Raw genomic sequence first — 14,300 nt, 5'->3', positions numbered from 1 at the left:
TAAGCCCTTCAGTGCCAGGATTTGTGCTAAGTATCTTACATACATCAAGTTACTGACATCCTAATAATTCTGTGAGGTAGGTGGGTTTATCCCCATTTTTAAAGAAAATGAAATCTGAAGGAGACACACTGGTCCAAGTTTTTCTGATGTATCATCTAAGACTCTTTTGTTTGAAAGTGGTAGAAATTGACTTAAGCAAAAAGGAAATTTATTGGCTCCTGTATTGAAACATGAAGGGATATACAAGTTTCAGGTACAGCTTGATCCAGGGCTTCTCTTTCCCCATTTCTCACTCTGCCTCCTTTGGGTTGGGCCTGTTCCCTTTGTGGTAGCAAGGTGGCTGCAGCAGGCTAGCACCACATGTTTCCAGATCAGCTTCCATCTTAGAGCCTCTTCCAGAAATTTCAGCACCAGTTTCATTGTTTTCCATTGAGTCCTTTGCCCATCCCTGAACCAGTGCCTGTGACCCAGGGAACGCAGAGCTCTGACAGTCGAGGGCCAATGGCACATTCCCCATCTCTGAGCTGGGTAGTGAGGCTCCACCTGAACCACAAGGCCAAGGATGGGATTGCAGTGGGAGAGTAGGTTTTCCCAGCTTGCTATTTCTAGAAGTTCATGATAAACCATTCCTCCCCCCAAAAATGTGCATTTCCGTTAATACAAGGTAAACTGTGATTCTGAAGCCTATCTCCAAAGTCCTGCTCTTAACCCTTGCACGACCATGTCCCTCTTGTTAGGGTATGATCTCAATGCACTCACCCAATTGCGTGTCCCACAAATGGGGCAGCAGGGGCTGCAGGGCAAACAGGAGAGTCCATAAATATATGGAAGTCAGAAAAATTCATCTCCTTAGACTCTGAAAAAGGATCCCCTTGTGCAAAATTTCTGAAGATGGGAAAGCAGCTGGAATCAGGAGATTCATCTAAATGTTGGGAAACGGGGTATACAAACTTGACCTAGAGAAGGGAGTTGACATTTCAGCCCTGCACGTGAATGCAGATCCTGGCCTCCAGAGGCGTCTCTTAAGCCCCACTTCTCACACTCTGCCCTGCAAACAGGACAAAAGGTATTAGGCTATTAAAAAATTAGGTAATAGTGGTCTTTTCACACACATGGAAAAAATCACAGATAGAACTTCCTCAGTTTCAAGCTTTCGCCCCTTAACTGTTTTTAAAATTTGGCAGCTACTGCTGCTTATCTGGTAGCAAATGCTGTTGAGGAAGATGTGAATTAACAAGTAGCCATCAGAGTTTTCAAAGAAATTTAAGAACCTAGCTATTTAGGTTTTGCTTCACAGATCGTGACTTTGTCACGTTAAGTATGATATGATCATACTCGCAGCTGGGGAAATTGTTCTCATGGTGGGATTAAGTCCTCTTCCTGTCAAGGAGCCTTGTGGCCTGCATGTCCTTTATGACTGGAACAAGTGTGAGGACCACTGCATTCACAGATCAGTGATCACTCACATGCTCACATTCGAGTATCACTGCATCTCTTGTTCTTTATAAATTCAGCGGACACCACACCCAAACCATTCCACGGGCTTTATCTTTTCTTTTCAAGCACGGATTAAAGAGCACAAATTCCCAAAGATATTTGAAGTCACTCTGAAAGAAAGTTTCTGTACCAAGAGAGAATTGTGGGAGAGCCAAAAGGTCCCTGGGTCCAGCTTCTGACTTGAGGCACAGGCTAAGGGTTATTTGGCTTATGTTTAAAATTCCAAGAATGCTGTTTTTTAAAAGTGTTTATATAGCACATGTTCTTTATAGGTATACTACATTTAATTGGGGGTTGTTGTTGGTTTTAAGTAATTGAAGTTTCTCACACTTTTCTCTCCCCAAATTTATTTCCTCTCAAAATTAACAAAACCATGCTGCCAGAATCATTGTCCTAATAGTTTCTAAATATTTATGGTTATTATGCTTTGTCTCAATGCTCATGGGGAAAACACCATAAAATGTTTATTTTGGTACACTATCAACTTTAATTTTGCTACCTTATCAGTTTCAACGCATCGCACCTCCACCATTCCGAGTCCCTTCCAAGCAGCCATGTGCAAAAAAATCTTCAGAGCAGTGAGGCACCATGAAGGTCATGTAGTATGACCTTCCCCAGAAGTAAATTAACTTCCCCAAGATCATGATCCTGCTTCAGTGGCAGAGCTCAACTCCTCAGTGGCCTTCACTGGGACAGTTATATAACTTCTCTCCACTTCCAAATTCCATATCTGTAAAAAAAAGGCATATTATGTCCTAACTTGCAGGGTGGTTGTAAAAATTAGCAATAAAGTATATAATGTGATTAGCACGCTATCCAGAAAAGAATTGGCTCTCTGGGAGTGGTTTTTGTTGTCATTGGTAAATAGGCCAACAGGGCAGAAGAAGGCTCTTTGTTGCTCTCTCAGTTACTTCTGTGGGTCTCCCCAGATTCCTTCCCTTTTCTTGATCACCCAGCCCTTGTTTTCTTGCTTCCTCACCCCAAGGGAACAACCAGGCTCTTCACAAAAGGGCCCACATACCCTTTGACGCATGCCAGGATGTGTGCAAAAACCCCAGAGTGAACAGGCCCCTCACTCTAGGCCCTTGGGAGAAAACCTACTGTTACATCGTTATGCACAGAGCAAAATTCACACAAAATTTTAAGATAAAGCAGGAGAACCTCCTAGTCCGAGTATGTGCATCTTTGTGGTTACAGATACTTAAAAGGAAAAAAAAATTAGAAGCCCCACAGCTGCTATGAACTGAGCACTTTCTCTGAGCAAGACACTCTACTGAGTATGTATATATACATGATCTCATTCAACCCTAAGCACGACCCTTTTATAGATGAGGAGGGAGAGATGCAGAGAGGTTAAATCATTTATGTGAGGTCACACCGCTAAGAATAGGGTGTAACCCCCAGGGTCTGTGCTCTTACTAAGCACCGCCTTATCCTGTCTTCTCTGCTGATGTTCTCGGAAGGTATATTTTCATCTCAAAGAGGACCGCCTGCATGCTGCTTGGGCTGAAGGAGTGACTTTCTGGTGGTACGGTTGTACACAGTGGAAGGGTTTGGAGGTAACTCTGGCTTCATTAGTGCTTTTAAATGACTCTCCCTGCCCTGGAGCCAGGTCTGCCTTCATTTCCTCATTCAGCAAAAGTCTGTGAAGTTGCTGCTGCACACCAGGCATTGTGCCAGGCGGAAAGGGTCAGGCAGTGGTTGGACTAGGAGTAAACTCACAAGAGAAGCCATGAACCATCAGGATCGTCATCACATATTTCCCACCAAACCCTCAGACCAACCCTGTGAGCGAGTTCCTATCATCACACCCATTTAATGGATAAGGACAATAAGGAACAGAGAAGGTGGATGTTAAGCCAACATCTCACTTGCAGGAACTGAACCCAGACAGTGTGACGCTGAAGCTGAGGCTTTGACCCAGTCTTTTATTGCTCCGAGTTGAGTAATTAGGTTCTGATAATTAAATATTGACTGGGGCGCTTTCTTTTCCTGCAGTTTTTCAAAATCTTTCTGGTGCACAGTCAAGCGGGTGTGTGTGTGATTTTGCGATGATCATGCAGTTCTTGTCACATTTGCCTCCAGAGAGAGAGAAGTTTTGCTATCATTGCCTGCAATGCTATTATTAACTGCACTAAAAATGCTAGTAGGTCTTCTGGCCCGGGGCTGCAAGGGAGTAGTAGGACTTCAAAATAAACAGTAACAGGGATGGAAAATGTTGAGTTCCCTTGCTTGTAGTTTTTGGCTTATTTATTTTCATTTTATGGGAACAGGCCTGTCAACTCTAAATGCATCTGGCTCTAGCAGAGGAAAAGAAAGGAAAAGCAGGAAGTCCATTTTTGGCAACAATCCGGGCAGAATGAGCCCTGGGGAGACAGCATCGTTTAACAAAGCATCTGGAAAAAGTAAAGTCACCTTCTTCCAATATTTTGGCCCAATTCTGCATGCTGGATGATTCCAATACTTGACCGTCTAAGCACTTCCCTTGAACTTTTAATTTCTTTTTTTATGTTCATGAATGTTTATGTTATCTACGTGTGGTACCACTATCTTTAAAATTACAAATTTACACTTTTAACTTCCTAAAGAATAACATTTCACTGAAGACGTTCTAACAGTGTTTGCCTCAAAAGTAAAAATTGGAGCCACCTTGGAACATTCTAGTTGTTCTTGGAACTCTTCATCCTTATAACTCCAGAAGATATATCCATTTTATTTCTAATTACTTTTTATTATAAAAGTAATAAATTCTCATAGTTAAAAACTCAAACATTTCAGAGTATAATTAAAATTCCTTTCCACTCTCTCTGTCCCAGTTCTATTCCCCAGAGGTAACCACTGTTAAGTTTATTGTGTTTTGTTCAAGAAAAATAAGATTCTTTTTAAGATAATCCAAATGGGATATAACTGAACATACTTGGATAACTTTTTTTTTTCTTGAGGTTAAATTGGTATATAACATTATATTAGTTTCAGGTGTACAACATAGTAATTCGATCTTTGTATGCACTACAATAAATCTAGTTAGTTATCATCCATCACCAGATACCTGATGCCCTTCACCCATTTCACCTCCCTACCCCTTTGAAATCCACCGATCCATTCTCTGTATCCAGGAGATTTGTTTGGTTTTATGTGTTTGTTTTGTTTTTTATATTTCATATATGAGTGAAATCATATGGTATTTGTCTTTTTCTGACTTATTTCACTTAACATTATACCCTCAAAATCCGTCCATGTTGTTACAAATGGCAGGATCTCCTGCATTTTTATGGCTGAGTAGTATTCCATTGTGTGTATGTATACCATATCTTCCTCATCCATTCATCCTTCACTGGATACTTAGGTTGTTTCCGTATCTTGGTTGTTGTGAATAATGTTGCAGTGAACATTGGGATGCATGTATCTTTTTGAATTGGTGTTTTTATTTTCTTTAGATAAATATCCAGAAGTGGTATAGCTGGATCATACGGTAGTTCTATCTTTAATTTTTTGAGGAAATTCCATACTGTTTTCCATAGTGGCTGCACCAGTTTGCATTCCCACCAACAGTGTTCGAAATTTCCCTTTTCTCCACATCCTCTCCCACACTTGTTATTTCTTGTCTTTTTGATAATAGCCATTCTAACAGGTGATATCTTGTTGTGGTTTTGGTTTGCATTTCCCTGCTGATTATTGATGTTCATCTTCTCGTGTGCCTGTTGGCCATCTGTATGTCTTCTTTGGAAAAATGTCTGCTTAAATCCTCTGCTCATTTTTTAATCAAATAGTTTTTTTGCTCCTGAGTTATTTGAGTTCCTTATACACTTTGGATATTAACCCCTTATTGGATATATGATTTGCAAATATTTTCTCCCATTCAGTAGATTGTCTTTCCTTTTTTTGATGATTTCCTTTATTGTGCAGAAGCATTTCAGTCTGCTGTAGTCCCACTTGTTTATTTCTCCTTTTGTTACCTTTAATTTTGGAGTCAGATCCAAAAATTCGACACCAAGACTAATGTCGGGAAGCTTACTGCCTTTGTTTTCTTCTAAGAGTTGTGTGGTTTCAGGTCTTACATGCAAGTCTTTAAACAATTTCAAGTTAATTTTTTGTGTATGGTGTAAAATAATGGTCTAGTTTCATTCTTTTGCATGTGGGTATCCCGCTTTCCCAACACCATTTATTGATGAGATGATCCTTTCCCTGTTGTGTATCCTTGGCTCCACTGTCACAAATTAATTGCCCATATATATGTGGGTTTATTTCTAGGCTCTCTTTTCTGTTTCATTGATCTATGTGTCTGTTTTTATGCCAGTACCATATTGTTTTGATTACTATAACTTTTTAGTATAGTTTAAAATCAGGGAGACTTGTATAAATTTATACTTGCTATAACTTTCTTCATAGCTTTCTATACATATCTACCTTATTCTCCTTAATGCCCCTGTGGTATTTCATTGTGTGGGTAGACTGTCATTTATTTAACTGCTTCCTCACTGGTAGAACATTTAGGTTGCTTCCTGCGTGGTGGTGGTGGTGGTGGTGGTGGTGGTAGGTGGTGGTGGTAATGGTGGTGGTTTTGGGGTTTTTGCTTTTGGGGTTTTGTTTTGTTTTGTTATTTTAAAGAGAAAAAAACAATGCTAGAGTGAACACCCTTGGGCATGTGTGGTTGTGTATTTGTATAAATTTATTCATAGAATAGACGAGATGCGGAGGCAGAGGACTTTCGGGCTCTTGATTTAAATTAGTGTTGTTACACTCATCTTAAAACACACTAGCCATCATTTTGTTTCAAGGTAGTGGACTAACAAGGAACAGGCAAGATGTATTCTGATGTGTTATGTGTTATGATTGCCTACTGGGATGTTGTTCAGGTTTATCTTTCTAAAATATTTAAAGTTTTCTACACTAATCGGAGGCTAATCTTTTGGGGGGTTTAGGTTCCTGTGAAGGAATGCGACAGGCCTGGGAGGAATCTTCTTCCCCCCTCAACCCAACCACATCCCTCAGCGCTATCATTAGAACTCCCAAATGTTACCATATCTCATCGCTGAATGAAAATGCCGCCAAACGTCTGTGTCGCAGGTATTCTCAGAAACTGATCCAGCACACCGCCTGTCAGCTGCTGAGGACTTACCCGGCTGCCACCCGCATCGACTCCTCCAACCCCAATCCCCTCATGTTCTGGCTCCATGGGATACAGCTCGTGGCGCTCAACTACCAGACAGATGGTAATGGGCCTGCTTCACCCAGAAGGGTGCCTCCCCACTGCTCTCCTCTGCATCTTATATTTCAGCAAATGTAGTGCAACAAACAAGATTGTTAGAAGGGGGCCAGATTCCACATGGGGGCACACCATATGTGAGGGGTAGAGTACAGAGGACTGAATTTGATACGGAATTGTGCCCTGGATGTTTCAGTTAAGGCAATAGATGAGAACCATGAAGGGGCCCCTAATTGTCTGCTGTTCCCTGCCCCCTTTTTAAAGCATTTTTTAAACATACAACTGCGCTTGGTAGGGCTGTGTCCAGTTTGTTTTTAAAGATCTTTGGGGTAGAGATTTCCTAATACTCCTTAGGAAGTTCTCTTGCTAAGCTCTTGTTCTTGCCGTCAAAAAGTAGTGTTGCTCTGAACACTTGGCACGCTAAAAACATTTTAGCTTCTTGTCTTCCATTTGAGATTGAGATAGAGAATGGTCGTTGCTCTGGAAGGGGCTAACACACACACATACACAAAAACCAAGTATGTGACCCACATGAACAGAGAGAGTAGTGCCTGTGTTTCTCCACTGTGGATGAGACTTTCCTAACAGGGGAACTGAGGAGACCTAAAACTCCAGGTAAGAGCTACGGTTTATGGCAGGCTCACTGTGCACCAGGCACTGTGCTGAATTCTTGACCCCTCTCCCTATTATCGCATTTAATCTAAGAGGTAGATACCTTTATGATCCCCATTTCTCAGATGAGCAAACCAAGGCACAGAGTGGTTAATTTGCTGCACGTTATAGAACGACTTATAATAATAGCTTCAAGGACCCTGTGAGTTTAGAGGATAAAGCGTTTTGTTTCCACTTGATTATGGGGGGTGGGGAAGCAGGGAGCTACAGAACATGAAGAAAGAATAAAAGTGTTTCCTAGAAGCTTATTCAAAAATCAGAGTCTTTCCTTTGAAGAGTGGAGTGGCCTCCCCATGCCTCTCACGTGAACTGAATCAGATCCTCGTTAACCGTGCTGACCCATCAGCACAGCCCTGTCTCCAGCCAAGGTCAAACCACAGTATTAGTCCTGGGACCACCTAGCAGCCTGGCACTGGCACCAACACGGTCCATTCGTGGCTGACCTCACAGACGTATGGTCACAGATATCAGTCCTATTTTTTGCCCTTTAATATTTGTTTCTTTCAATTGATATTAAATAAGTCAACACAAGTGAAGTACCATACTTAACATAGTGCTTGGCGCATAGAAAGCATTCCACAAACATTAACTATCATCAGTGTTTTTTGATAAGTTAGGAAAACAGTATGATTTGGACTCACAAGTGGAAATAATAATGAAATATTTTCAAAGTTGTAAAAATTTCTTTTCAATCTGTCCCAAGTGGCTTGTGGGTTCACATCTCTGGCCCTGTACTTAGCTCTGTGTCCACTGGTCCCCTTGGTTATTATGATACTGAAATATTTTAAGTAAACTGAAATAACTAGAAAAAATCTTTTTCTCAAGGAAATGGAAATGCATTTGGTTTTGGATGTGTCCTTTCTCCTGAAGTGCCAAGGCTGCTGCAGATGTACTGGCTCCACCAATGGCAGAGAGAGCCGCAGCTGAAGGGGACACAGGAACGGCCCCTCCTTGAGCCACGCTGCAGTCTGAAACACACACTGAGGCTGACGCGTGGCCTCCACTCACCCCGGAAGGTTTTTCCTCTGTCCCAGGTCAAACCAGAGAGCATGTTGGAGCTTCCCCACTCAGAGGAGGCAGATGGCAGTGTTGTGCAGTTCATCCTCAAGTTTCTGTGCAAAACCTTCCAACTCCCAGGAGGGAGTACTGCCATGTATCCTCTCTTGATTTCAGTATGGCAAGCAATGACAAACTTCTCCCCAAACTGGACAGAGCACAAGCTACATGCAGTTTCAGTGTGTTCATCTGTAAAAATAGTCTTCATTTCCCCAAACTGGGGGTAGAGCCAGAGCAAGACCTTGCACATAGTAGGTGCTCAATAAATGCATGCAGCACTGAGCTGAAACAGATTGTCTCTATCAGCCCCACTGGGGTCTGAACCTGTGGTTTGTGAGTTTTGGTCCAGATCTCTTCTAAGTACTTCTCTGTGAATGCAAGTCCAAATTAAGAGTCAACATTGGAATAATTATTTTTTAATTTTTGAAAAGAATTTCTAGGTTAGGGAGTGCTTGATTTTCCATGAAATGTCCCAACCAAATAACCAAACCCCCCTCCCAGTGTCCCTCTAGTCTCCAGATATGTTCTATGGATCATCTACCTTACCACTTCCTGAATTTCAGGGAACCCTGATGCCCCAAAGGGGTGTCCATAGACTTAGGCTGATCTCTTCCCAGGATCTCTAATGGCTCCATCAACTCCTGGAAGGTCTGCAGTTTTCTAGAACCAGGAGTATCCCACATCTCCTCAGTAAAACCAGCTCTTGAGTTGGGAGACTCACCTGAGCCTGGTATGCAGACAGACCCTGGTTGTTCCTGGCAACAGTCCTGCAAAGCTCTTTCCATCCGGGGCAGAACAATTTTTGCCTCATGTCCTAGGACCTACAAGTATATATAGACCTTCAGCCCTAATCCGAAGACAAGCTTCTGTTAATATTTATTATGCTTTCTTGAATGATTGTCACACTCTTTATGACTTTCCCAGCCCCAAAATATAGGGATAAATATTATGAGAATGGTGTCTACTTAATATGGAGTTTTTAAAAGAACAGAAGACTTTAAAGGTGTTGCTATGCTTGATACGCCACCACATGCATTGACTAAGAGGGATGATGGTGTTACACAGATTCCTGCATGCTCTGTCCAATTGGTTAGAACCAGGATTTTAAAACTATAGCCCTAGATGAAGTTCTGGGACCAGCCATAGGACCGTAGGACGACTGGACTTGAGGTCCCACTTTTATTCCAACTGAGCAGCTCCACGTGGATCTATGATACATGGTGGATCACCAAATGAAATTTTAGTTAAGAAAAAGTGCTTTCAGATTTTGGAAAGCTACAATGATGACACATTGCTAATGCATTCAGACTTCAAACCCAAATGGGTGTTGACATCATAGTCCTATTTAATGGCTACTGTTTATCGAGCACCTTCTATGTGCCACACGCCGGGGTAGGGGCTTTCACACAATATCTCATTTGTCTTTATGATACCACTGTGAGAGCTTCAGCAGTTCAGACTCGGTAGTTAAGATAATATACATTACCTGGTTCGGTAGTTAAGCTGGGTCAGGCTGTCTGGGTGTGAACACCAACGTCCACCACTCACTAGCCATGTGCCTTGAATTTGCTCATTTCTTGTGTCTTGATTTCTTTATCTTTAAAAATGAAAATATTAACAGGAGCTACCCCATGGGTTATGGAGGCACTGATGCACATACTGCTTAACGTTGGGGGCTGGTGCCCGGGAAGGGCCCAGTGAGTGGGAGCTGCTATAACTTCATTAGGAACGTTTCTCCGTTTCATGTTTACCAGAGGCGTGGGCTAGTTTGCTTCCCTCCATAGCCTCGATGAATCAGTCACATGGGGACCAGATGGGCCTGAGAGGTGGGGTCTAGTGTGCTAATTTCGTAGATAAGGAGGCCGAGGCCCCTGGAGCTCTCACGTGTCTAAGACATCTTTCCCCCAAATTCCGGCACATGGCCCCAGCCAACTCCATGTACACAGAAAAATGTGACACACAAGACGAGTGAAGGCCAACTTCTCCTTGCTCCACGGTGCTGACCACACTATTCGTTGATGTTGGTCCATGTAGCAAAGTTCACTCCGCCCATGGGAGGAATCTATCAGAGGGAACATTTGTCAGGTGTGTCTCGTAAACTCTTTGCTCATTTGGGCCACTTTTATACAGACTGCGCCATCGGATGAGCGTTTGAGTGTGGAAGAGTCCAAAAATAGTGCAGGGGTCCAATCATTCATCAGAGAATGGTGCCAAGTAAAATTTGGCCCCCAAATACTGGAAGCTGTTGTGAGAGTTCCAGGCATTGAGGACTGAGGGGATTGTGGACATGTGAATCACATGTGATGATTTTGTTTTCATATGGAACTACAATTATTAAAAAAAGGTAGAAGTATTGTGATTTATGGGTTGAAATTGAGATTTCAAAGACAAGGTGTGTTTTTCTGGCTCTTCTAGCCTTTTTTTTTTTTTCATTTAAAACAAGCGTTTATTTCTTTTTTTTAACATATAATGTATTATTTGTTTCGGAGGTACAGGTCTGTGATTCATCAGTCTTACACAATTCACAGCACTCACCATAGCACATACCCTCTTGTATTCCTAAGATTTCATCTTCTATTTGAAAAAGCCAGAATTGTTCATACAATTGTCTGCAATGGTTGGTGCATGGGGATACGAAAATGCCATTATCCCTTTCTAAAATTCAGTATAAAATGAGGTATTTCCAGGATTTTTCCGGATGGATGTTGTGAATTTTTATTTGCAAGAGTTTTTAAGTGGCAGAACGTGGGATGGAGCGTGAGCTCCGTGAAGGCGGATTCCACGTCTTGTCACCAGCTGTGTCTCAGGTGCAGTAGGCACTCAGTCCGTGCCGTGAATGCATGGTCATCTCTTCTTCATGCTTCAGCTTAGGGAAAAATGGATCCAAAGTTCTTTTGAGCTTAAAAGTAAATGTGTAAGATGACACATGAGCCACCAAGTAACAAGCAATATTGACTTTATTTTGCAGATCTGCCCTTACATTTAAATGCTGCCATGTTTGAGGCCAACGGTGGCTGTGGTTATGTTCTAAAACCCCCAGTTCTGTGGGACAAGAACTGTCCCATGTATCAGAAGTTTTCGCCCTTGGAAAGAGACCTGGACAACATGGAGCCTGCCATCTATTCCTTAACTGTAAGCATGGCCTCTGTTTTCAGAATATAGTAGGATCTGTAAGCCTTCCTGAATATGAACTGGTCTTGAATTCAAGGCATTACAAAGGTCTCATGTCACAGTCTTGTTCTGGTCTTGAATTCAAGGCATTACAAAGGTCTCATGTCACAGTCTTGTTCATGCAGATTTAGTTCCCAAAAGCATGTCTTTACCTCTCAGAAAGCAGTGGCTACGGTTTAGGTACGCTGTCACCAGGCCCTGTATCTGCCAGAGCCCAGTCGGTGGACTTATGAGGTCCCTGCTTCAGCTGTGTATTGATGATGGTAATTCTGTCCTCCAGCCCTCGAGCATTATAACTGTGAGTGGATCCCATAAACGTTGAGCTCCTGGTTAGAGCAGATCATCTTAAACTCTGACAAGTTCTTATAAGATCAGATAGGCCTCAATATACAAATCTATTAAATATCTTTTCTCCTTGCAGCTTAACCTCTATCATTACTGGGCCTTTCCTTATTCCTTTTATTACCTATTAACTAATCATCAGAACTCCACAGGCTGCCCCTAACAGCTGAGCCCCGGTAGTTCATCACCCAGATTTATTCCCTGTTCTTTCACTCCCACTTAGTTGATAGAGGGAAAAAGCCACTGGATGGTGATAGAAAAGGCAGAGAGGGACGAAGTTACCTCTTCTCTCCAAGTTCACATCTTGTTTGTCTGGCTGCAAAGGAAGACTGCCAGACAGCCTGGGCTCACGACACCTCAGAGCCAGGGGGGATCCCGCTCACATGTGTCCCCCCCAAATTGCTTTCTTCTGGCCCCAAGATGAGGGCAGCCGCCCCTTTCTGTTTGACCATTTCAGCTGGACTCACGTGGAGTTCCATCTACTTACAGAAGGCTGTGGATTGATTTTTAACAACATTCCCTGAGACTTGCGCCAAAACCCAACTCTTCAAGAAAAAGATTTGGGGTATATCAAATACATCCACCAAAAACCTTTTGAACAGAATGTTAGGAACCAATTCTCGGTTACATTGCCTATAGTCCCCTCTTCTCTTGTCTTCTTGAGAAACTTAATTATCTTGATTGCTTGGTTTTTGAAAGGAGTTGAACATTTTCACAGTTGAAGGGTTACAATCAGGTGAATGCTGTTGACAAAATAGGCTTTCACATGATTCCAGTCATGTGATGACCTGAATACAATCACTTCTCTTTTTTTTAGCAACTTTATTAACCATTTACTGGGTTCATTCCAGAGTGTTCTCTGTCCCTCTAGGTGGAGGGAAGAAGTGAGGTACAGAGATTGCTCTGTTTCTTTTGCATCTTCGGTGATTTAGATCCTTTCTTCCTCCTCAGATCGTCTCTGGTCAAAATGTGTGTCCGAGCAGCGGCACGGGGAGCCCCTGTATCGAAGTCGACGTGCTGGGCATGCCCCTAGACAGCTGCCACTTCCGCACAAAGCCCATCCACCGGAACACTCTGAACCCCATGTGGAATGAACAGTTTCTCTTCCGGGTTCACTTTGAAGACCTCATATTTCTTCGTTTTGCTGTTGTGGAAAACAACAGCTCAGCCGTAACCGCTCAGAGAATCATCCCACTCAAGGCTTTAAAACGAGGTAGAGTAAAATTGTCAAAATGCTAATCATTATTGTAGCTAAGTGATGGATGCCCCGGAGTTCATTATGCTCTTCCTTCAACTTGTGTGGGTTTAAAACTTCCATAGCACGAAGTTAAAATAAGAGGCACAAAGAAATAATACAGATTTGAACATTGTTGATTCACATCTCAAAAGAGAATTTTCTTTTACATTATCCTAAAATCGGAGGTGTTGACAACATCCCCTAAGAGTGCGGCCTTTGCTTCTGCTTGTGTGGGGAGGCAGGTTTATGCTCCCGTATGCCCCTTCCCAGTAGCGCCCACCACACCCTGGCGGGTTTAGAGCAAGGACTGACGTTAGGAGAGGATCCCCAGGGGCGCCTGGTAGCTCAGTCAGTAGAGCAGGGGACTCTTGTTCTGGGGGTCCTGAGTTCAAGCCCTACGTTGGGTCTAGAGCTTACTTTAAAAAAATTTAAAAATTAAAAAAAAAAAAGGCTGAGAGGAGGTGGGCTGAGGTGTGCTCGTGGCATCGGCAGGCCGTGGTGGGAGTAGGTCCCAGCCACGTCCAGGGTCGGAAGCCGGGCTGGGTGTGGGGGGCAGAGCAGGGGCAGATGGAGAACGCTGAGCCAAGGCCGGAGCTGTTGGCCTGAGGTGGTGCAGCCTAGCTGCGCTCTCCTGCAGCTTCTGCTTGCGACCCCAGTCGGCCCAGCTGTATCTGCTCCTCAAACTTTGATGTGTATCAGAGTCTCCTGGGACTCTTGGTAATAAAATGCGGATTCTGACTCAGTAGGTCTGGGGTGGGGCATGAGATTCTGCATCACTAACAAGCTCCCAGGGATGCCCACCTGCAGGTCTGCTCTGAGTACCAAGGTTCTAGTACTTCTTCCCACAACCACAAACTGCCACAAGCATGTGACAGGCTCCTACAGTTTGTTCTTTCCCTGTTTTTCTTCCCCACCGTGCAGGCAGCCATGGTCACTGCCTTAGTCAGCTCAGGCTGCTATAACAGAACACCACAGACTGGGGGCTTAGACAGCAGACGTGTCTTTTCTCACACTTCTGCAGATCAGTGTGTTGACGGGATTGGTTTCTCCCAAGGCCTCTCTCCCTGGTTTGCAGACGACCACCTTCTCGCTGTATCCTCACATGGTTGTCCCTCCATC

The 14,300-nt window shown here is 43.2% G+C and overlaps 1 protein-coding gene across 5 annotated transcripts in view; it reads left to right on the top strand.

Annotated features, from left to right (window-relative positions):
• PLCE1 (phospholipase C epsilon 1) overlaps positions 1–14,300 on the top strand; it is a 337,159-nt gene that overhangs the window by 306,201 nt on the left and 16,658 nt on the right. For all 5 annotated transcript variants that reach the window (XM_073904420.1, XM_073904421.1, XM_073904422.1 and 2 more), the window contains 4 exons: positions 3,771–3,902; positions 6,420–6,710; positions 11,400–11,563; positions 12,896–13,157. In XM_073904420.1, the coding sequence (XP_073760521.1) occupies positions 3,771–3,902; positions 6,420–6,710; positions 11,400–11,563; positions 12,896–13,157 (849 nt within the window). The remainder of the gene's footprint in view (positions 1–3,770; positions 3,903–6,419; positions 6,711–11,399; positions 11,564–12,895; positions 13,158–14,300) is intronic.

Source organism: Callorhinus ursinus, unplaced genomic scaffold, assembly GCF_003265705.2.
Source record: "Callorhinus ursinus isolate GAN/ISIS: 27379988/994484 unplaced genomic scaffold, GSC_fseal_2.0 scaffold20, whole genome shotgun sequence".
NCBI lineage: Eukaryota > Metazoa > Chordata > Mammalia > Carnivora > Otariidae > Callorhinus > Callorhinus ursinus.
Note: the sequence above shows the minus strand (reverse complement) of the source record. Positions and strands in the feature narration are given on the sequence as shown.